A 26,378-nucleotide genomic window follows, 5' to 3' on the forward strand; every position below is an offset into this window, starting at 1 on the left:
GTGCATACATCGAGTGCCACCGAGTTAATCTGTTCTAGGCATAAGTTGGGGTCTGTGTTGCTTAGTATATCTTCCCAGCTTATATCGGTTAGGACTTGGTTTACTTGGTCCCACTTTATGTTTTTGTTATTGAAGTTGAATTTGGTGAATGCTCCCTCGTGACTAATCTCATTATGTCGGTCTGGGGCTCCGCGCATACATGACTGAACCTCAATTATGTTGTGATCTGAGTATATTGTTTTTGATATGGTGACATCATTGTTAGTGAAGATGAGGTCTAGTGTATTCTCCAGTCTAGTAGGCTCTATTATTTGCTGGTTTAAATTGAATTTTGTGCAGAGATTTAAAAGCTCGCGTGAGTGTGAGTTTTCATCAGAGCTGCCTCCTGGTGTTATTACTGCAACAATATTATTTGCTATATTCCTCCATTTTAGGTGCCTTAAGTTGAAATCCCCCAGGAGCAAGATGTTGGGTGCAGGAGCTGGAAGATTTTCCAGACAGTGGTCAATTTTTAACAGCTGTTCCTGGAATTGCTGGGATGTTGCATCCGGAGGCTTGTAGACTACCACAATGACTAGGTTTTGGTTCTCGACCTTTACTGGTAAAACTTCCACTACATCATTTGAGGCATTTAGCAGTTCTGTGCAAACAAGTGACTCTGCAATGTACAGGCCAACCCCCCCCCCCTTTTGCCTGTTCACTCTGTCACATCTGTATAGGTTGTAACCTGGGATCCATATTTCGTTGTCCAAGTGATCCTTTATGTGGGTCTCAGTGAAAGCCGCGAACATTGCCTTTGCCTCTGCAAGCAGTCCACGGATGAAAGGTATTTTGTTGTTTGTTGCTGGCTTTAGACCCTGTATATTTGCCAAGAAGAATGTTATCGGACTGGTGGTATTGTTGGTACTGGGGGGGGGATTTTTTTCCGGCATTAGTATCTGTATCTGTTGGTTTGGAGTGGAGGCCATCGACTGTGGTTCCACTCCAGGAATGACTGGATTTGGTGTACGATTTCTGCCATTTCCTGCCAGTTTTTTTTCCTTCCTGGCACTAAAAAACCTCTCCGTCTTGAGTGGCTGTCGCTACCCAGGTTTTCCCATGGCCTGGATGTTTTGTATCTTTTTGTCCCCTTTAGATGGTATGCCTGTCAATTTAAGTTATAGCACAGTCTTTCCTGTACTGAAGAGGTACACAGTTCAGGGTGAAAAAGCTTACAGGAAGGGAGTTTGCATTTTCCTGTTGTCATATGGGCATGGCATTTTCTAGGGTGGTCATAGTTGCACGTCCCATCTGTTTTTCCAGATTTCCCATGCCAGCAGATAACGAGTGCATAGTATGTGCACAGGCTTGGTTTCCGTTTGCCTTGGGTTTCTGTGACTGTATTCCCTGTTGGTGCATGTTTCCCTGTCTTACTTCTGTCCTCCCTAGCACCAACAATGGAGCTCCCACCAGTTGTTTTTGGTAATATATCCTCACTATTGCTAGTGGAGTCCTCTTGTTTGCTATTTCCTGCGGTATTTCTAGTTTGCAATATTGGTTTTATCTTATCTTTGACTACACTTGTTTCCCTACTATGGCTCCTGTCCCCTATGAGGTCATTTATATGTATTCCTTCCTGCGTATAATTTCCGACTACCTGGACAAAATCTCCAGCTTCACCATTACTGTCTCCCAGGACAGCATCTCCAGCTTCACCATTACTGTCTCCCAGGACAGCATCTCCAGCTTCACCATTACTGTCTCCCAGGACAGCACCTCCAGCTTCACCATTACTGTCTCCCAGGACAGCACCTCCAGCTTCACCATTACTGTCTCCCAGGACAGCACCTCCAGCTTCACCATTACTGTCTCCCAGGACAGCACTATCAGCCCCACATTTACTGACTACCAGGACATCATCTCCAGCCTTACAGTTTCTGACTACATGGCCAGTATCAAGGGCAGTACCATTCAGCCCAGACTTTTTATGTTCCCATCTGTTGTAGAAAGCTTCCAGGTTTTCTATGAAAGCAGCTTTGATGTTGACCTCTTTTAATACCCTTGTGATTTTAGTCCACAGATTTATCTCATTTGGGCATACCCAAAAACACTTCCCTGTTTTAATACTGCTTGTAGATAGTTCTTGGATATCTGCACAAGGGGCGTGACACCAATTTCCACAAAAATGACAATTTATGCATGTAGAAGCTCGTTTGTTTGACTGACCACAGACTACACACAGCTTCATAATGATTTGAATGGTTGATTTACTGCAATTCTACTAGCAACCTCTTGAATATTCTATTAATAACCTCCTTAAATGAAGCTCTAGCTATTTGTATTTCTGTTTCTAACTGTTTTTGTATATTGGACAGCTTACCGTGCACGTTCCTGGTATATATTTAATGTTTGTGTTTATAAGGGCGCCTACAACCCCATCCGTTTACAGTCTGCTTTATTGTCCAACGAAACCGTTTGAAACCAGTCAAGGGTTCGGACCAGTCAAGGGTTCGGACCAGTCCAGGGTTCGGACCAGTCAAGGGTTCGGACCAGTCGATCTGATCTGATCAGTGGGTCACTTATTTAAACCATACTGGTCGGTGATTTGAGCTAACACATGAAGGATCTACTGGAAATTATCTACCTGAGTAATCGGTGATTTGATTGATACAAAAGTATAACTTGCGTGTTGAAGAGCCGGTGATTGCTGGCAGCTCCTACAATGACGAACGGTCGACCCTTGTTTATCATTCTCTGTATCTAGCTTTTCTATTTTTTTTCCGTCTCCACCACAAAGTTTCAAATAAAACTGTTAATTAAATGCTTTTTAATTATTGCCTATTTTTTAGTTAAATACTTTAACATTTGCAATTATTTGTTACCTAATTTTGTATGTATCTATTTTCAGTTAAAAATACAGACGTGTTCATGGTGTTGTATCTATACCATTTAATATATAACTAGATCCACCATATCATATAACTCTCGTTCCTGAAAACTGATACCTGGAGTATACCTGGAGTATACCTGGAGTATACCTGGAGTATACCTGGAAGATGTTTTTGGGGGAGGGTCAACGCTCCTGCGGCCCGGTCAATGACCAAGCCTTGCAGTGAATCAGGGCCCGATCAAACAGGCTGTTACTATTGGCCACATGCAAGCTGTCGTACAAACCAGAGACTGACTGGCCAGGTAGTGACTTTAGGTGCCTGTCCAGCTCCCATATCCTAATTTGATAGATAAAATTGACAAATTTACACATACGAAGTCCAAAAGTAACTCGCATTATTAGCTTAGTAACTCACAATATAGTAACTCACAATATAGTAACTCACAATATAGTAACTCACAATATAGTAAGTCACAGTATAGTAAGCCACAATATAGTAACTCACAATGTAGTAACTCACAATATAGTAACTCACAATATAGTAACTCACAATATAGTAACTCACAATATACTAACTCACAATATAGTAACTCACAATATAGTAACTCACAATATAGTAACTCACAATATAGTAACTCACAATATAGTAACTCACAATACAGTAACTCACAATATAGTAAGTCACAATATAGTAACTCACAATATACTAACTCACAATATAGTAACTCACAATATAGTAACTCACAATATAGTAACTCACAATATAGTAACTCACAATATAGTAAGCCACAATATAGTAACTCACAATATACTAACTCACAATATAGTAACTCACAATATAGTAAGCCACAATATAGTAACTCACAATATACTAACTCACAATATAGTAACTCACAATATAGTAACTCACAATATAGTAACTCACAATATAGTAACTCACAATATAGTAACTCACAATATAGTAAGCCACAATATAGTAACTCACAATATACTAACTCACAATATAGTAACTCACAATATAGTAAGCCACAATATAGTAACTCACAATATAGTAACTCACAATATAGTAAGTCACAATATAGTAACTCACAATATAGTAACTCACAATATAGTAACTCACAATAGAGTAACTCACAATATAGTAACTCACAATATAGTAACTCACAATATACTAACTCACAATATAGTAACTCACAATATAGTAACTCACAATATAGTAACTCACAATATAGTAACTCACAATATAGTAACTCACAATATACTAACTCACAATATAGTAACTCACAATATAGTAAGCCACAATATAGTAACTCACAATATACTAACTCACAATATAGTAACTCACAATAGAGTAACTCACAATATAGTAACTCACAATATAGTAACTCACAATATAGTAACTCACAATATACTAACTCACAATATAGTAACTCACAATATAGTAACTCACAATATAGTAACTCACAATATACTAACTCACAATATAGTAACTCACAATATAGTAACTCACAATATACTAACTCACAATATAGTAACTCACAATATAGTAAGCCACAATATAGTAACTCACAATATACTAACTCACAATATAGTAACTCACAATAGAGTAACTCACAATATAGTAACTCACAATATAGTAACTCACAATATACTAACTCACAATATAGTAACTCACAATATAGTAACTCACAATATACTAACTCACAATATAGTAACTCACAATATAGTAACTCACAATATAGTAACTCACAATATACTAACTCACAATATAGTAACTCACAATATAGTAACTCACAATATAGTAACTCACAATATACTAACTCACAATATAGTAACTCACAATATAGTAACTCACAATATAGTAACTCACAATATAGTAAGCCACAATATAGTAACTCACAATATACTAACTCACAATATAGTAACTCACAATATAGTAAGCCACAATATAGTAACTCACAATATAGTAACTCACAATATAGTAAGTCACAATATAGTAACTCACAATATAGTAACTCACAATATAGTAACTCACAATAGAGTAACTCACAATATAGTAACTCACAATATAGTAACTCACAATATACTAACTCACAATATAGTAACTCACAATATAGTAACTCACAATATAGTAACTCACAATATAGTAACTCACAATATAGTAACTCACAATATACTAACTCACAATATAGTAACTCACAATATAGTAACTCACAATATAGTAACTCACAATATAGTAACTCACAATATAGTAACTCACAATATAGTAACTCACAATATAGTAAGTCACAATATAGTAACTCACAATATAGTAACTCACAATATAGTAACTCACAATATAGTAAGTCACAATATAGTAACTCACAATATAGTAACTCACAATATAGTAAGTCACAATATAGTAACTCACAATATAGTAAGTCACAATATAGTAACTCACAATATAGTAACTCACAATATAGTAACTCACAATATAGTAACTCACAATATAGTAAGTCACAATATAGTAACTCACAATATAGTAACTCACAATATAGTAACTCACAATATAGTAACTCACAATATAGTAACTCACAATATAGTAAGTCACAATATAGTAACTCACAATATAGTAACTCACAATATAGTAACTCACAATATAGTAAGTCACAATATAGTAACTCACAATATAGTAACTCACAATATAGTAACTCACAATATAGTAACTCACAATATAGTAAGTCACAATATAGTAACTCACAATATAGTAAGTCACAATATAGTAACTCACAATATAGTAACTCACAATATAGTAACTCACAATATAGTAACTCACAATATAGTAAGTCACAATATAGTAACTCACAATATAGTAACTCACAATATAGTAAGTCACAATATAGTAACTCACAATATAGTAACTCACAATATAGTAACTCACAATATAGTAAGTCACAATATAGTAACTCACAATATAGTAACTCACAATATAGTAACTCACAATATAGTAACTCACAATAGAGTAACTCACAATATAGTAACTCACAATATAGTAACTCACAATATAGTAACTCACAATATAGTAAGTCACAATATAGTAACTCACAATATAGTAACTCACAATATAGTAACTCACAATATAGTAACTCACAATATAGTAACTCACAATATAGTAACTCACAATATAGTAACTCACAATATAGTAACTCACAATATAGTAAGTCACAATATAGTAACTCACAATATAGTAACTCACAATATAGTAACTCACAATATAGTAACTCACAATAGAGTAACTCACAATACAGCAGAATCCCAGAATCAGCAGATTTGGTTCGCAAGTTCCAGTTATCGGCGGCGGTTTTTACCACAACTCAAAAATATCAAGGAGGTTTCAATTTGAGTTTTCTCTTTAATATTTATCATCCATGTTTATTATTATTAGTTTTTACTTTATGAATAAGGATACACAAAACATAATGCTGAACTGGATATGAAAGTTGTCAGAGTTCATTGTGATAATGAAAGTTGTTGGTCAGTGAGTCTCTGTCTGGAATGTAATGTTGAAGTTTAAAGACGTTAAGTAAAAGGACATAAATGTAACTAATGTGATATTTTATTGTGGCGAGAGCGAAACGTTGCCACAATAAAATTTCATAAGTTGCATTTGTGTCCTTTTACTTAATATTGGTAGAATTACCGACAATATGTTAATACAAGGTGAAAGTCGTCAGAGACGAAAGAAGAGAATGACTGATGAGAACTCAAGAGACGCTGAGTTGACAGCAAAGTTGGCAGCTGAGTTGATAGCTGAGTTGACAGCTGAGTTGGCAGCAAAGTTGGCAGCTGAGTTGACAGTTGAGTTGACAGCTGAGTTGGCAGCAAAGTTGGCAGCTGAGTTGACAGTTGAGTTGACAGCTGAGTTGGCAGCAAAGTTGGCAGCTGAGTTGACAGTTGAGTTGACAGCTGAGTTGACAGCAAAGTTGGCAGCTGAGTTGACAGTTGAGTTGACAGCAAAGTTGGCAGCAAAGGAGGAAATAGAAAGTCATGAAGGGAACACTTGACCACCATCACAGAGTCATGAAGGGAACACTTGACCACCATCACAGAGTCATGAAGGGAACACTTCACCACCACCACCACCACCACCACCACCACCACAGAGTCATGAAGGGAACACTCGACCACCATCACAGAGTTATGAAGGGAACACTTGACCATCACAGAGTTATGAAGGGAGCACTTGACCATCACAGAGTTATGAAGGGAACACTTGACCATCACAGAGTTATGAAGGGAACACTTGACCATCACAGAGTTATGAAGGGAGCACTTGACCATCACAGAGTTATGAAGGGAACACTTGACCATCACAGAGTTATGAAGGGAACACTTGACCATCACAGAGTTATGAAGGGAACACTTGACCATCACAGAGTCAGGAAGGGAACACTTGACCATCACAGAGTTATGAAGGGAACACTTGACCATTACAGAGTCATGAAGGGAACACTTGACCACCATCACAGAGTCATGAAGGGAACACTTGACCACCATCACAGAGTTATGAAGGGAACACTTGACCATTACAGAGTCATGAAGGGAACACTTGACCACCATCACAGAGTCATGAAGGGAACACCTGACCACCATCACAGAGTCATGACGGGAACACCTGACCACCATCACAGAGTCATGAAGGGAACACCTGACCACCATCACAGTCATGAAGGGAACACTCGACCACCATCACAGAGTCATAAAGGGAACACTTGACCACCATCACAGAGTCATGAAGGGAACACTTGACCACCATCACAGAGTCATGAAGGGAACACTTGACCACCATCACAGAGTCATGAAGGGAACACTTGACCACCATCACAGAGTCATGAAGGGAATACTTGACCACCATCACAGAGTCATGAAGGGAACACTTGACCACCATCACAGAGTCATGAAGGGAACACTTGACCACCATCACAGAGTTATGAAGGGAACACCTGACCACCATCACAGAGTCATGAAGGGAACACCTGACCACCATCACAGTCATGAAGGGAACACTTGACCACCATCACAGAGTCATGAAGGGAACACTTGACCACCATCACAGAGTCATGAAGGGAACACTTGACCACCATCACAGAGTCATGAAGGGAACACTTGACCACCATCACAGAGTCATGAAGGGAACACTTGACCACCATCACAGAGTCATGAAGGGAACATTTGACCACCATCACAGAGTCATGAAGGGAACACTTGACCACCATCACAGAGTCATGAAGGGAACACTTGACCACCATCACAGAGTCATGAAGGGAACACTTGACCACCATCACAGAGACATGAGGGGAACACTTGACCACCATCACAGAGTCATGAAGGGAACACTTGACCACCACCATCACAGAGTCATGAAGGGAACACTTGACCACCATCACAGAGTCATGAAGGGAACACTTGACCACCATCACAGAGTCATGAAGGGAACACTTGACCACCATCACAGAGTCATGAAGGGAACACTTGACCACCATCACAGAGTCATGAGGGGAACACTTGACCACCATCACAGAGTCATGAAGGGAACACTTGACCACCATCACAGAGTTATGAAGGGAACACTTGACCACCATCACAGAGTCATGAAGGGAACACTTGACCACCATCACAGAGTCATGAAGGGAACACTTGACCACCATCACAGAGTCACAGTAACGACCTAAGAAGTGCGAAAATTTGGGTGAATTGTACAGTTGTGGTACTGATGGACAGCAGCTATAGGAAGAAATTTTGGATTGAAGAATGCTGCTATATAGTCGGATCAATATGAAAATATCAAAATGTTAAGAGCTTCTTGAATTTATTTTTCAATATGGAGATAAGAATGTCTTCCCCAATCTTCATGTTACTATTCAGATAATGTTAACCATCGCAGTTTCCATCGTCAGTGGTAAGAGATCATTCAATAAGTTAAAACTAATATAGTCATACTGGAGAACCTCCATGAGTCAAGACAGACTCTGTCATCTTGCTTTGCTCAGTGTACAAACAAAAGAAAATGAAAAAAACTGAATTTGAGCGCATCATAAGCCAGTTTGGATCAGTGAAAGCAAGGAAGGTGCAGTTGTAATTTTAACATAGTGCCGTAATTTGTTAATTAAAATATTAACCCGCTTGACTAGTATTTTTGACCTGATATCATGGTAAGAGTTATCTAAAAGGTAAGTGTCAGATGCTGTGACAGGGTTCCAGTATCAGTGCTTTCCATAGGCACTATTTTCCAGATATGGTCCTGTTGGTGTAGTACTTTTAATATCCTGCAACATTTTCTCATTTAAAGTAAGAGCCTTAAGATTCCTCTTTTTATCACAACATTCCTTAGATGCCACTGTAACACAAAAATAGTATATGTAATATACATAATAACTTTAAACACTTGAAATTTTGGAAAGTTTCCAGTCAGAACCAAGACGCAAAGTGCTGACGGCACAACACCCAGGTTCACTTTTATTATTATTATTATTATTATTATTATTATTATTATTATTATTATTATTATTATTATTATAAGACGCCGTGGGAAGGTTCTCCATAAATGTGTATATGATGTCAGTGTTTTGAGTAGGCAGTCGTATTTACAATTATTTCATACGTGTGCACCTGCCGTTATTATGTTCGTCTCTCTGTAAACATAAGTTTGTGAAGTGTTTATCTATCTTGGTAATGTGAATCATCTAAGCAAGAAGTTCAGTAAGGTATTGAACTGATGATGGCAACATAGCCAGAAGATGTTCACCTCAAACTTACTGGTGAACTTTTGCACTTCACTTGTTCATGAAACAAAGTCATAGGCCTACAATTAAAATTATATACAAGGAAAGAATGGACTTCCATAATGTTGAAGCAATCTTGCAGCTATTTCTTAGGTTAATGGTCACTAACTGCCAGAGTGTGTTAATGGTCACTAACTGCCAGAGTGTGTTAATGGTCACTAATGGCCAGAGTGTGTTAATGGTCACTAATGGCCAGAGTGTGTTAATGGTCACTAACTGCCAGAGTGTGTTAATGGTCACTAACTGCCAGAGTGTGTTAATGGTCACTAACTGCCAGAGTGTGTTAATGGTCACTAACTGCCAGAGTGTGTTAATGGTCACTAACTGCCAGAGTGTGTTAATGGTCACTAACTGCCAGAGTGTGTTAATGGTCACTAACTGCCAGAGTGTGTTAATGGTCACTAACTGCCAGAGTGTGTTAATGGTCACTAATTGCCAGAGTGTGTTAATGGTCACTAACTGCCAGAGTGTGTTAATGGTCACTAACTGCCAGAGTGTGTTAATGGTCACTAACTGCCAGAGTGTGTTAATGGTCACTAACTGCCAGAGTGTGTTAATGGTCACTAATTGCCAGAGTGTGTTAATGGTCACTAACTGCCAGAGTGTGTTAATGGTCACTAACTGCCAGAGTGTGTTAATGGTCACTAACTGCCAGAGTGTGTTAATGGTCACTATTGGCCAGAGTGTGTTAATGGTCACTAACTGCCAGAGTGTGTTAATGGTCACTAACTGCCAGAGTGTGTTAATGGTCACTATTGGCCAGAGTGTGTTAATGGTCACTAATGGCCAGAGTGTGTTAATGGTCACTAACTGCCAGAGTGTGTTAATGGTCACTAACTGCCAGAGTGTGTTAATGGTCACTAACTGCCAGAGTGTGTTAATGGTCACTAACTGCCAGAGTGTGTTAATGGTCACTAACTGCCAGAGTGTGTTAATGGTCACTAATGACCAGAGTGTGTTAATGGTCACTAACTGCCAGAGTGTGTTAATGGTCACTAACTGCCAGAGTGTGTTAATGGTCACTAACTGCCAGAGTGTGTTAATGGTCACTAACTGCCAGAGTGTGTTAATGGTCACTAACTGCCAGAGTGTGTTAATGGTCACTAACTGCCAGAGTGTGTTAATGGTCACTAACTGCCAGAGTGTGTTAATGGTCACTAACTGCCAGAGCGTGTTAATGGTCACTAACTGCCAGAGTGTGTTAATGGTCACTAACTGCCAGAGTGTGTTAATGGTCACTAACTGCCAGAGTGTGTTAATGGTCACTAACTGCCAGAGTGTGTTAATGGTCACTATTGGCCAGAGTGTGTTAATGGTCACTAACTGCCAGAGTGTGTTAATGGTCACTAACTGCCAGAGTGTGTTAATGGTCACTATTGGCCAGAGTGTGTTAATGGTCACTAATGGCCAGAGTGTGTTAATGGTCACTAACTGCCAGAGTGTGTTAATGGTCACTAACTGCCAGAGTGTGTTAATGGTCACTAATGACCAGAGTGTGTTAATGGTCACTAACTGCCAGAGTGTGTTAATGGTCACTAACTGCCAGAGTGTGTTAATGGTCACTAACTGCCAGAGTGTGTTAATGGTCACTAACTGCCAGAGTGTGTTAATGGTCACTAACTGCCAGAGTGTGTTAATGGTCACTAACTGCCAGAGTGTGTTAATGGTCACTAACTGCCAGAGTGTGTTAATGGTCACTAACTGCCAGAGTGTGTTAATGGTCACTAACTGCCAGAGTGTGTTAATGGTCACTAACTGCCAGAGTGTGTTAATGGTCACTAACTGCCAGAGTGTGTTAATGGTCACTATTGGCCAGAGTGTGTTAATGGTCACTAACTGCCAGAGTGTGTTAATGGTCACTAACTGCCAGAGTGTGTTAATGGTCACTATTGGCCAGTGTGTGTTAATGGTCACTAATGGCCAGAGTGTGTTAATGGTCACTAACTGCCAGAGTGTGTTAATGGTCACTAACTGCCAGAGTGTGTTAATGGTCACTAACTGCCAGAGTGTGTTAATGGTCACTAACTGCCAGAGTGTGTTAATGGTCACTAACTGCCAGAGTGTGTTAATGGTCACTAACTGCCAGAGTGTGTTAATGGTCACTAATGACCAGAGTGTGTTAATGGTCACTAACTGCCAGAGTGTGTTAATGGTCACTAACTGCCAGAGTGTGTTAATGGTCACTAACTGCCAGAGTGTGTTAATGGTCACTAACTGCCAGAGTGTGTTAATGGTCACTAACTGCCAGAGTGTGTTAATGGTCACTAACTGCCAGAGTGTGTTAATGGTCACTAACTGCCAGAGTGTGTTAATGGTCACTAACTGCCAGAGTGTGTTAATGGTCACTAACTGCCAGAGTGTGTTAATAGTCACTAACTGCCAGAGTGTGTTAATGGTCACTAACTGCCAGAGTGTGTTAATGGTCACTGCCAGAGTGTGTTAATGGTCACTAACTGCCAGAGTGTGTTAATGGTCACTAACTGCCAGAGTGTGTTAATGGTCACTAACTGCCAGAGTGTGTTAATGGTCACTAACTGCCAGAGTGTGTTAATGGTCACTAACTGCCAGAGTGTGTTAATGGTCACTAACTGCCAGAGTGTGTTAATGGTCACTAACTGCCAGAGTGTGTTAATGGTCACTAACTGCCAGAGTGTGTTAATGGTCACTAACTGCCAGAGTGTGTTAATGGTCACTAACTGCCAGAGTGTGTTAATGGTCACTGCCAGAGTGTGTTAATGGTCACTAACTGCCAGAGTGTGTTAATGGTCACTAACTGCCAGAGTGCGTTAATGGTCACTGCCAGAGTGTGTTAATGGTCACTAACTGCCAGAGTGTGTTAATGGTCACTAACTGCCAGAGTGTGTTAATGGTCACTAACTGCCAGAGTGTGTTAATGGTCACTAACTGCCAGAGTGTATTAATGGTCACTAACTGCCAGAGTGTGTTAATGGTCACTAACTGCCAGAGTGTGTTAATGGTCACTAACTGCCAGAGTGTGTTAATGGTCACTAACTGCCAGAGTGTGTTAATGGTCACTAACTGCCAGAGTGTGTTAATGGTCACTAACTGCCAGAGTGTGTTAATGGTCACTAACTGCCAGAGTGTGTTAATGGTCACTAACTGCCAGAGTGTGTTAATGGTCACTAACTGCCAGAGTGTGTTAATGGTCACTAACTGCCAGAGTGTGTTAATGGTCACTAACTGCCAGAGTGTGTTAATGGTCACTAACTGCCAGAGTGTGTTAATGGTCACTGCCAGAGTGTGTTAATGGTCACTAACTGCCAGAGTTAAGAGAGGTTGTTCACACTGAACATTCTGTGAACTGAAAGTTACGAACTTACACAAATTTTGATGAACTTTTGGATGATTTTCTATGAGGAAGGATAGGAAAAAAAACTTTTTTAAGTCCTAGTGCATTTCTTCATATATATTTTAAAAGAATATATATATTTAAAGATTATAAAATTAAACTTACAATTTTATTTTCTCCCAAAAATCCTGTTTAATCTATAAAAAGTTTTATGAAGTTTTTCGCTGTTAATTTTTAACATTAATGTTTTATTCAGTCTCTACGATATTTAACAATAACATGTTATGCACTTTACAGGAGGAATTGTTAATTGTGTAATGTTTAACACCCGTCATCATCCTCGACTTTACTGAATGTTGTTTAAAACATTCTTCCTCTAGTGGGGGGGGGGGAAGGGGGAGGTTGTGAGGCGCCTCACAAGTGGAACAACCTAGGGCACGGGTGGGCACGGGTGGGCACGGGTGGGCACGGGTGGGCACGAGTGGGCAACCTTTGTAAGTGTACGTGCCAAAGTCGGCCATATCTTTAATACAAAATCTCTGGAAACATATGGGGATTATTTCCCCGCTTTTCTTGGAACGAATACGTGATAAATGTCGCATTTTTCTTTTTTGGGGATGAAACCAGAGGTTAGTGTGCCGGAAAGAAGTCGTTGGCGTGCCAGGTTAGGCACTCGTGCTAATGGTTACCCACCCCTGGCCTAGGGCTTCTCTTCATCTAAATCCGTCACTGTGTGTAGATGTCAGTTTTATCGGAAAAAATACATTAAATTTTACTCCTTTAAAAATATACAATAAAAGAGTCCTATTTTTTTTAGTTTATTGAATTTTAAATATTACAACTTCTTGAGCCTATCACAGAGTCCACTATATTTTTCACTATTGTTGTTAACTTCCACAAAATTTCCTCCAAGGCTTTTAATTTTAACTTGATAACATCATAAGTGATTAGCTACAAATTTTCAACCTTTGTGAAATATATCAAGTGGAAGGTTTATGGACGACTTTACAAGTGCAGGTTCCATCTATTTAGTTTCATATAGACTCTAATAACCTTAGAATACCTCTTGTGTATTGTTGCTGGAAGATGATTCTTATTGTTGAAGTGTGTAGGTGTTATTTTGCCACTTTTAATATCGAAATTTTATAGTTCTGTTTTGGATTAAATAACCTGAGTTTACATCATGTTTTGAGAACATACCTAAAACAAGTATATTCTGCAACATGTATCTCAATCTTCACAATTCACGGTAATATGCCATTTTATCCTAGTTGATGTTTCGCCCTTCCGGTAACAGGAACGTGCCGAGGGCCATTGCTATCTCGCTCATCAGCGTCACAGTGATCTATGTCCTCACCAACATCGCCTACTTCGCTGTGCTCACACCCAGCCAGATGCTCTCCTCTGCTGCTGTGGCTGTAGTGAGTCTCCTGTTTTTGTTTATTAAACAAAACTATACCATGTCAAGGAAAACACGCGGTATAGAAAAACCTTATATTGCGACAACGCTTTTCTCTGTATAGAGCTTTATCAAGACTTGATAAAGAACAACACAGAGCAAAACTGTGTCCCAATAAAAGTTTGATCCACAGGTGCCTTTCCTTCTCTATTGTCAGCAGCACGCCACTTTGATCTTGCTGACAGTCTATTATTTGTGATACACAGTGAAAACAAAATCTAGATATAATTCCCTGTCTTATTCTATCACGCGGGTTAGGTATTTTACGTTACGTAATAAAGTCTTCCAACCTGAGATGGGTGACGTCAGTAGAATACTTCCAAGGTTTACACTAAGTGTTAGGAAGCCATGGGATCTTCAGAATTTTCGTTCTAGGGTACTTCAAGTTATCCTTGTTATCAACCCTTAAATTGTCAGTGTTGGTTAACAGCACAGAATGCGATGTATACGGAATGTATATGTATGACTGTGACATCGACACCATGCCTAACCCTTCTAGGGTAGGCTAGGTGCCTGAGCCCGAGCCTTTAGCTCATAAGACTGTCATTCCCATTAGTCCCCTTGGGGCGGGGATGACAGACCAGAGAGGCCTAGCTTGTGGCTAGGCCTGGGGACAGTTGGTCCCAAAGATGAGGAGGTACTTGTGCCTCCTCCGATGGGAGACTTAGGTCTCAGACACTCCCTAAAGAGGGAGCCAAGGCCGGGCCACCACTTGGACAAGGCCTGGGCCGGGAGAATACCGGCTAATCTTTAACTAACTAACTAACTATGACTGTGATATTCCTTGTCTTACCCACAGTACGTCAATACACTTCTTGTATTTAATTTTAATAATAGGAGGTTAGTTCTTCCCACACATGTGCCTCATATGTTAGATATATTGTGACGCTCAGGTACAAGCCATAAATATTTCCTCTTATATATTTTACTAATGTATGTGCATATAATGCCATCGACAATTCTTCCCTTACAGTCAAGTGGAGACATTAGAGATTGTAACATCCTATGGCAGTCTCAAACATGATGCGAGATAATAACAGGAATGCAATATATATATATATATATATATATATATATATATATATATATATATATATATATATATGTCGTGCCGAATATGTAAAACTTTTCAATTAGCAAGAATTCATTTAAAATTATGTCCTTTCTAAAATTTTCTCTTATACGTTTAAAGATATATTTTTTTCATTAATGTTAATGTAAAAATTTATAATTTTGTACCAAAAGAATCTTAGAAAACTTACCTAACCTTATTATAACAAGCGCAATTTATTTTAGCCTAACCCAACTAAATATATTTTAGATTTGTTTACAATAATTTAATACTAAACAAACACAGTGAAATATGTTTTTTTCGTTAGGTTCAGAATGATTTTGGCAAAATTATTGCATACACAAATTTTCACTTGTCCTATATAGCAAGATGAACGTTGCTATTTAAGCCAAGATCGCAAGTTCTGCCTATTCGGCACGACATATATATATATATATATATATATATATATATATATATATATATATATATATATATATATATATATATATATATATATATATATATATATAAACTTATTCTGTTCAATCTACTTTGTTTTATGAATAGATGAGATATACAAAATAAAATGGAATTTGGAAATGCTGAAAATATCACAAAAATAAATATTAAGAATTTAGATTCAATAATGTACCAGCAGCATTTTCTCACGCATCACCACCACCACTACAACTTTACCTCCCAATTGTTTGTCGACTTAATAAGGTCTCCCGACTGTCTGGAGCCACAGGGATAAATAGAAAAATGCAATAATAAAGGCTTTTATTCATAGAACGTGTTCAATGTGTCCAGTATTATAACTGATATACGAATACAGATGTATCCAGCCAACAAGTACACGGTGAATGGTATTAGTAATGATGGAGTTACATGCATCGCTGATATAAAGTAATTTGTAACTTCGCTACTTACAACGATGCATGATGCAATCTGTTCTACAATGGGATGTCAGTATTTCTATGCAGTTGTCTGAGATGGCACTATGGTTTATCAGGATTAGGGATACATTTCTCATCATGATTAAGTGTCCATACATAGTTCCACGCAAAGTAAGGTTGTGTTTGGACTCTTTGAATATTTACGGTCTATGCTTTGGTAGCGTGCCCTAATTATGAGGAATTTCAGGGCATCACCCGTTTCTGGTAATAGGTCCGGCTTCCTTGCTCTAGAGAAAAGTAAATATCGAGCACAGTTGCTTGTTTCCACGGAATTTGGCACATTTCACTCCTTGTATAAAAAATTTTCAACCAAGTCAATATCTTCCTGTGTTAGAGCGCCTTCACTTTGGCCACAGATGCTGTTTCACAGTCGTGATCGCAAGAAATTGAATAAGATCCTGTGACCATGCAAGCTGTAGCTGAGAATGCGCCTGTTTGATCAGAATAGCTCACAACAATCCATCTCATAACAATTCATCTCATGAACGCAGTGAACAGTATGAGGCAGCTTGTATTCTTTGCCTTGACAACAAGTGTCTGTTTCATTGTGTGTGGCTTCCAACACATTCGAAGAAGCATGCCCAAGGAGAGGGACTCATTGTAACATTGTAACACTGGTCTTCACCACCAACAATGACAGTCTTGTTGAAAGTGACCTTGATTATCATATCTTTGGACAGCAACACAACCAGAACTGCCGTTTCTGTCAGAAGGTTCTCAAGTTTTTCCACTTGATTGATAAAGATAGGCCATGGGTTTTAATAATGCTGCAGGCAGTCTTAGTTGTTCTGGTCCTTCTTTAGCGCAGCCATAATGGAATCATTCTTATACCTATCAAATACAGCAAACTCTGTCACGCGCCTTACTATTATAACTGTAGCAACTAAATTATCTGCCAAGTCTCCAAATGACTTGTATTTTGGTGGCTAACCCTCCGCAGGTACTAGTGCCTGACCATCTATGCCGGCTATTCGGTATAATTCACTAAATATTCAACAAGAACGGCGCTGGAAGCAGTTCTAAGGGATCCATTTTTCTCACCAAGTGAAAGTGGCACTGACATTTGCTCGTGTTCAAATGTTGGATGCTCCGGATAACTTTTATAGTTGTGATGAATGGTTTGAAAAACCGACAAGTTGAAGACTGAGACACTTATGCAGCATATATAAGCATATATGCTTATATATGCATATATAAGCCACGTCTACGGCCCTATGCAGTACATTCTACAAGATTGATGGACTGAACACATCGACTCCAGGTTGAGGGACTGATTACCTCATTCTCCTCCTCTCCTTACGCCTTCCTCTTTGTATTGGACTGATGAAGCCACTGTGTGGCGAAACGTTTCCTGAATAAAGATTCCCATATGCTGCATAAGTGTCTCAATCTTCAACTTTTATAGTTGCATACTATGTCTTCGACATAGTATGCATTATTCTTCCTGATTTTATTATGGAAGAGTTTCATGGTTGGGCTCTCACTTTCTTCTGTAGCTTTGATATGCCTATGTTTAGCAATATTTGTTATAATTCACGAAATCTTAGTAAAGCCAGCTGGCCGAGTGGTTAACGCACTGTCCTGTGAATTTTAAGACTCACTTGCCATGGGTTCAAGCCCAACCTGTTCCCTGATTTGATTAATATTGTTTTAATAAACCTAACCTTGAGGCATTCAGTAAAGATTCACAGATTTTTTCCTATGACCAAGTTTTCCATGGCATTTCTTTGCAAAACATCTAAAAGGTCTGCACCTCAGAAAAAATGAAATCACTTTAAAACAGAAAGAATGATGTTTTCTACTGTATTTCCTTCTGTCTGCTTGAGGAATCTTTACTATGAGCTGATGCAGCAATATGAGACCTAATATAGCAGTAAAACAACAAGTGAAAATATTTAAGAATGAAGGAAGAGAGATAAAATGTAACAGCAGAGACGAATATGAAGGACTATACAGGAGTTTCAAGGTGTTTAAAGAGATAATACAAGAAGAGCCAGATTTAATGGGTGATAACAGGGGTAATTGACCAGGGACATTCCCCCCCCGCCCCCACACACATTAGGGACTCCAGGGACATTCCCCCCCCGCCCCCACACACATTAGGGACTCCAGGGACATTCCCCCCCGCCCCCACAGACATTAGGGACTCCCTTTGATGAGTAATCTATACTTCTAAAACAAATATTAATTTATAATGGATAATAATAATAATAATAATAATAATAATAATAATAATAATAATAATAATAATAATAACACCAGGAAGGAGTACCTTCAAATGACTACCTGACAATAAAAAAATCGTCCTCCTAAACCGTCGTTTATAACTTAATGCCACATTTGAGAGTTTCTTCTGAACAGCTATATTAATACATTCAAGAAAGATGTATTCTAATTAGAAAAGGGTTAGGACTGTCTTTTTTTTAGTGTGTAGGTTAGGTTAGGTTAGGTTAGGTTAGGTTAGGTTAGGTTAGGTTTGTCCGGAAACAGGACAAGTGTTTCCTGACGCGGGTCTTAGTCATATGATGACCCACAGCTGGAGCTTTGACCATCTGACCGAGGCCTTCCGCTGGCTTACCGGTCCACCCCTTCAAAAATTACGATATATATATATATATACATATATATATATATATATATATATATATATATATATATATATATATATATATATATATATATATAATGTCGTGCCGAATAGGCACGTCTCCCACCGAGGCAGGGTGACCCAAAAAAGAAAGAAAATCCCCAAAAAGAAAATACTTTCATCTTCATTCAACACTTTCACCACACTCACACATTATCACTATTTTTGCAGAGGCGCTCAGGATACAACAGTTTAAAAGCATATACGTATAAAGATACACAACATATCCCTCCAAACTGACAATATCCCAAACCCCTCCTTTAAAGTGCAGGCATTGTACTTCCCATTTCCAGGACTCAAGTCCGACTATATGAAAATAACCGGTTTCCCTGAATCCCTTCACTAAATATTACCCTGCTCACACTCCAACAGATCATCAGGTCCCAAGTATCATTCGTCTCCATTCACTCCTGTCTAACATGGTCATGCATGCTTGCTGGAAGTCCAAGCCCCTCGCCCACAAAACCTCCTTTACCCCCTCTTTCCAACCCTTTCGAGGACGACCCCTACCCCTCCTTCCTTCCCCTATAGATTTATATGCTTTCCATGTCATTCTACTTTGATCCATTCTCTCTAAATGACCAAACCACCTCAACAACCCCTCTTCTGCCCTCTGACTAATGCTTTTATTAACTCCACACCTTCTCCTAATTTCCACACTCCGAATTTTCTGCATAATATTTACACCACACATTGCCCTTAGACAGGACGTCTCCACTGCCTCCAACCGTCTCCTCGCTGCTGCATTTACCACCCAAGCTTCACATCCATATAAGAGTGTTGGTACTACTATACTTTCATACATTCCCTTCTTTGCCTCCATAGATAACGTTTTTTGACTCAACATATACCTCAACGCACCACTCACCTTTTTTCCCTCATCAATTCTATGATTAACCTCATCCTTCATAAATCCATCCGCCGACACGTCAACTCCCAAGTATCTGAAAACATTCACTTCTTCCATATTCCTCCTCCCCAATTTGATATCCAATTTTTCTTTATCTAAATCATTTGATACCCTCATCACCTTACTCTTTTCTATGTTCACTTTCAACTTTCTACCTTTACACACATTCTCAAACTCATCCACTAACCTTTGCAATTTTTCTTTAGAATCTCCCATAAGCACAGTATCATCAGCAAAAAGTAACTGTGTCAATTCCCATTTAGAATTTGATTCCCCATAATTTAATCCCACCCCTCTCCCGAACACCCTAGCATTTACTTCTTTTACAACCCCATCTATAAATATATTAAACAACCATGGTGACATTACACATCCCTGTCTAAGACCTACTTTTACCGGGAAGTATTCTCCCTCTCTTCTACACACCCTAACCTGAGCCTCACTATCCTCATAAAAACTCTTAACATCATTTAGTAACTTACCACCTATTCCATATACTTGCAACATCTGCCACATTGCTCCTCTATCCGCTCTATCATATGCCTTTTCTAAATCCATAAATGCAATAAAAACTTCCCTACCTTTATCTAAATACTGTTCACATATATGCTTCAATGTAAACACTTGATCTACACATCACCTACCCATTCTGAAGCCTCCCTGCTCATCCGCAATCCTACATTCTGTCTTACCTCTAATTCTTTCAATAATAATCCTACTGTACACTTTTCCTGGTATACTCAGTAAACTTATTCCTCTATAATTTTTACAATCTCTTTTGTCCCCTTTCCCTTTATATAAAGGGACTATACATGCTCTCTGCCAATCCCTAGGTACCTTCCCCTCTTTCATACATTTATTAAACAAAAGTACCAACCACTCCAACACTATATCCCCCCCCTGCTTTTAACATTTCTGTCATGATTCCATCAGTTCCAGCTGCTTTACCCCATTTCAGTCTACGTAATGCCTCACGTACCTCCACCACACTTGCATTCTGCTATTCTTCACTCCTAAAAGATGGTATACCTCCCTGGCCAGTGCATGAAATTACCGCCTCCCTTTCTTCCTCAACATTTAAAAGTTCCTCAAAATATTCTCGCCATCTACCTAATACCTCCCTTTCCCCATCTACTAATTCCCCTACTCTGTTTTTAACTGACAAATCATACTTTCCCTGGGCTTTCTTAACTTGTTTAACTCACTCCAAAATTTTTTCTTATTTTCATTAAAATTTCTTGACAGTGCCTCTCCCACTCTATCATCTGCTCTCCTTTTGCACTCTCTCACCACTCTCTTCACCTTTCTTTTACTGTCCATATACTCTGCTCTTCTTATAACACTTCTGCTTTGTAAAAACCTCTCATAAGCTACCCTTTTCTCTTTTATCACACCCTTTACTTCATCATTCCACCAATCACTCCTCTTTCCTCCTGCACCCTCCCTCCTATAACCACAAACTTCTGCCCCACATTCTAATACTGCATTTGTAAAACTATTCCAACCCTCTTCAACCCCCCCACTACTCATCTTTGCACTAGCCCACCTTTCTGCCAATAGTCGCTTATATCTCACCCGAACTTCCTCCTCCCTTAGTTTATACACTTTCACCTCCCTCTTACTTGTTGTTGCCACCTTCCTCTTTTCCCATCTATCTCTTACTCTAACTGTAGCTACAACTAAATAATAATCCGATATATCAGTTGCCCCTCTATAAACATGTACATCCTGGAGCCTACCCATCAACCTTTTATCCACCAATACATAATCTAACAAACTACTTTCATTACGTGCTACATCATACCTTGTATATTTATTTATCCTCTTTTTCATAAACTATGTATTACTTATTACCAAATTTCTTTCTACACATAGCTCAATTAAAGGCTCCCCATTTACATTTACCCTTGGCACCCCAAATTTACCTACTACTCCCTCCATAACATTTTTACCCACTTTAGCATTGAAATCCCCAACCACCATTACTCTCACACTTGATTCAAAACTCCCCACGCATTCACTCAACATTTCCCAGAATCTCTCTCTCTCCTCTACACTTCTCTCTTCTCCAGGTGCATACACACTTACTATAACCCACTTTTCACATCCAATCTTTATTTTACTCCACATAATCCTTGAATTTATACATTTGTAGTCCCTCTTTTCCTGCCATAGCTTATCCTTCAACATTATTGCTACTCCTTCTTTAGCTCTAACTCTATTTAAAACCCCTGACCTAATCCCATTTATTCCTCTCCATTGAAACTCTCCCACCCCCTTCAGCTTTGTTTCACTTAAAGCCAGGACATCCAGCTTCTTCTCATTCATAACATCCACAATCGTCTCTTTCTTATCATTTGCACAACATCCACGCACATTCAGACTTCCCACTTTGACAATTTTCTTCTTCTTATTTTTTTTAGTAATCTTTACAGGAAAAGGGGTTACTAGCCCATTGTTCCCGGCATTTTAGTTGACTTTTACAATATGCATGGCTTACGGAGGAAAGATTCTTATTCCACTTCCCCATGGATATAAAAGGAAAAGTAATAAGACCAAGAACTATTAAGATAAAATCAAAAGAAAACTCAGATGAGTGTGTATAAATAAACGTGTACATGTATGAGTAGTGTGACCTAAGTGTAAGTAGAAGTAGCAAGACATACCTGTAATCTTGCATATTTATGAGACATATATATATATATATATATATATATATATATATATATATATATATATATATATATATATATATATATGTCGTGCCGAATATGCAAAACTGGTCAATTAGCAAGAACTCATTTAAAATTAAGTCCTTTCTAAAATTTTCTATTATACGTTTAAAGATATATTTTTTTCTTTAATGTTGATGTAAAAATTTATAATTTTGCACTAAAAAGAATCTTAGAAAACTTACCTAACCTTATTATAACAAGAACAATTTATTTTAGCCTAACCCAACTAAATATATTTTAGATTTGTTTACAATAATTTAATTTAAACACAGTGAAATATATTTTTTTCATTAGGTTCAGAATGATTTTGGCGAAATTTTTGCATACACAAATTTTCACTTGTCCTATATGGCAAGATGAGCGTTGCTATTTAAGCCAAGATCGCAAGTTCTGCCTATTCGGCACGACATATATATATATATATATATATATATATATATATATATATATATATATATATATATATATATATATATATATATATATATATAGGTATATATATATATATATATATATATATATATATATATATATATATATATATATAGGTATATATATATATATATATATATATATATATATATATATATATATATATATATATGTGTGTGTGTGTGTGTGTTTGTACTCACCTATTTGTACTCACCTATTTGTGGTTGCAGGGGTCGAGTCTTAGCTCCTGGCCCCGCCTCTTCACCGGTTGCTACTGGGCCCTCTCTCTCCCCGCTCCATGAGCTTTATCAAACCTCGTCTTAAAACTGTGTATGGTATGTGTGTGTGTGTGTGTGTCGTGCCGAATAGATAAAACTTGCGGTTTTGGCTTAAATAGCAACGCTCTTCCTGCCGAATAAGGCAAACGAAAATTTGTGTTTACCTGGAGTTTACCTGGAGAGAGTTCCGGGGGTCAACGCCCCCGCGGCCCGGTCTGTGACCAGGCCTCCTGGTGTATGCAGCAACAATTTCGCAAAAATCATTCTGAACCTAACGAAAAAATGTATTTCATTGTGTTTGTTTGTTATTAAATTATTGTAAACTTAACTAATATATATTTAGTTGGATTAGGCTAAATTGAATTGCGCTTGTTAAAATAAGGTTAGGTAAGTTTTCTAAGGTTCTTTTGGTACGTATTTATTATTTTTTATATTAACATAAATTAAAAAATATATCTCAGAATTTGTAATGAACTCAAAAACAAACTACAAAGAAAATTAGACATTTTAATTGAAAACAATGATTGGACAAAGCATGTTAATAACAATTTTGCAGTTAACCTATCAGAAGAAATATTAGATAAAAATACAACTGCTGCTATAGGTTTTCCAACTTCAAAAAAACTTAACGATGTTGAAAATTGCAGAAGCCTTTTGTAACTTAGAATAATTCTCTGATTTATCCACTGATGAAATTAATATTAGGAAGTGGATGGTATATTGCTCTATGTTAAAATATTCCCAATTGCCCTCAAAGATTCTTTTAGTCATAAAAATTTGCATCTTACTAGAGCAGATAAAATAAATGCAATAGTAATTTTGAAAGAAACTTGTTACCAAGATAAAATTAATAAACTCTTACACGATACAGAAACTTAGAAAGAATTCCTTAGAATCTGTTAACAGTAATTTCAATAAAACTATAAAAAGTCTACTCAAAGGCGAAGATGAATTAATTAAAAAATTTACGTCAACTAATCCATCTTTACCCTCTATGTATAGATTAATAAAAACACACAAACCAGGCAATACAGTTAGACCAATTATTAGCTCCATAGGTTCAATTTTCTATAAATTATCTAAATGGCTTGTCGACATTTTGAGCCCTATTGTTGGCAAAATTTCTAACTTTAATATTAAAAACAACATACATTTAGTGGATAAATTAAGCACCTTGACTGACTTCAATGGTTTCAACATGGTTAGTTTTGATGTTACTTCCTTGTTTACAAAAGTTCCAGTTGATGATTCATTAAGTTTCTTATCTGGAGAACTTGTTAATTACGATTTACCATTGCCAGTTCCTACTAGCATTATATATATATATATATATATATATATATATATATATATATATATATATATATATATATATATATATATATATATATATATTTACTGTTGAGTTCGAAGCAAATAACTCATTGACTTTCCTAGATGTTTTAATTATTAAAGGTAACAATGATTTTAAATTTAAAATTTACAGTAAACCTACAAATAACTGTTCCTATGTACACTATTATTCTTCACGTCAAGAGTTAAACTGTCTGTTTTCCATCACTGTTTTTGAGAGCTTTGTATATTTGTAGTCCAGAGTTCATAGATGAAGAAATCTCCAAAATTTATCAAGTAGCTAATGATCTAAAATATCCAAGAAACATCCTTGATAAATCCTTTAAAAAAACTAGAAAAACTTTTTACGCTCCAAAAAGGGACAACCAGCCTTATTCAACTAAAAATCTGTTGGTTCTCCCTTACCATGAAAACTTGCTTGATATGCCTTCTCTTCTTAAGACTTTTAATATCAAAGTTGTATTGAAAAAACTTAATAGAGTAAAAAAAAATTGATAAAAAATTCCCCCCAGAATCCTAACGGATGTATCTATAAGGTTCCATGTAAAATATGCAATAAATTTTATTACAGTTAAACTGGTAAAAGTCTCGAACTACAGTTAATACAACATAAATTTAGCATTAAAACTGGACAAGATCCTAATGCTCTATTTATTCATGTGAAAGATTTTAACCATCCAACTGATTTTTAAAAGACTGTGAAAGTTGTATCACGCAAGTCGATGGCTGCAGGAATATAATAGAATCATGGTTCATAAAAAGCAGTTTTTAAAATAATATGAATATTTCTTTTGGCTTATATAAATTGGATTCATTTATAATTAATAAAATTTAAAAAGAATTTAACGATACATTAGACAGGTAAAAAAGCTTAATGCTTGGGTAGAGTATCAGGTGTGTTTCACAGAGTCGGGTGCTGTCACACGACTGTGAGGTGTAGTCTTGTTGTGGTGACGTGATTGTGAGGTGTACTCTTGCCCTTTATATCCCTTCCTGTTGATGTTTTGTTTTTTATAGTTCCTTGATAATGTTAGAAATCACGAAACGCTTGGAATTTCGCTCATTGGTTGTTTTTGCATATTGTGATATCACCTGTTTACTGTGATCTTATTGTTTGTATATATATATATATATATATATATATATATATATATATATATATATATATATATATAATATTTTATTATTAACACACTGGCCGATTCCCACGGAGGCAGGGTGGCCCGAAAAAGAAAAAATTTCACCATCATTCACTCCATCACTGTCTTGCCAGAAGGGTGCTTTACATTACAGTTTTTAAACTGCAACATTAACACCCTTCCTTCAGAGTGCAGGCACTGTACTTCCCATCTCCAGGACTCAAGTCCGGCCTGCCGGTTTCCCTGAATCCCTTCATAAATGTTACTTTGCTCACACTCCAACAGCACGTCAAGTATTAAAAACCATTTGTCTCCATTCACTCCTATCAAACACGCTCACGCATGCCCGCTGGAAGTCCAAGCCCCTCGCACACAAAACCTCCTTTACCCCCTCCCTCCAACCTTTCCTAGGCCG

The 26,378-nt window shown here is 37.6% G+C and overlaps 1 protein-coding gene across 2 annotated transcripts in view; it reads left to right on the forward strand.

The window, feature by feature from the left end:
- LOC128696932 (Y+L amino acid transporter 2-like) overlaps nt 1–26,378 on the forward strand; it is a 111,953-nt gene that overhangs the window by 42,313 nt on the left and 43,262 nt on the right. For both annotated transcript variants that reach the window (XM_070095204.1, XM_070095205.1), the window contains exon 5: nt 14,298–14,421. In XM_070095204.1, coding sequence (XP_069951305.1) covers nt 14,298–14,421 — 124 coding nt within the window. The remainder of the gene's footprint in view (nt 1–14,297; nt 14,422–26,378) is intronic.

Source organism: Cherax quadricarinatus, chromosome 49 (genome assembly GCF_038502225.1).
Source record: "Cherax quadricarinatus isolate ZL_2023a chromosome 49, ASM3850222v1, whole genome shotgun sequence".
In the NCBI taxonomy this organism is placed as follows: domain Eukaryota; kingdom Metazoa; phylum Arthropoda; class Malacostraca; order Decapoda; family Parastacidae; genus Cherax; species Cherax quadricarinatus.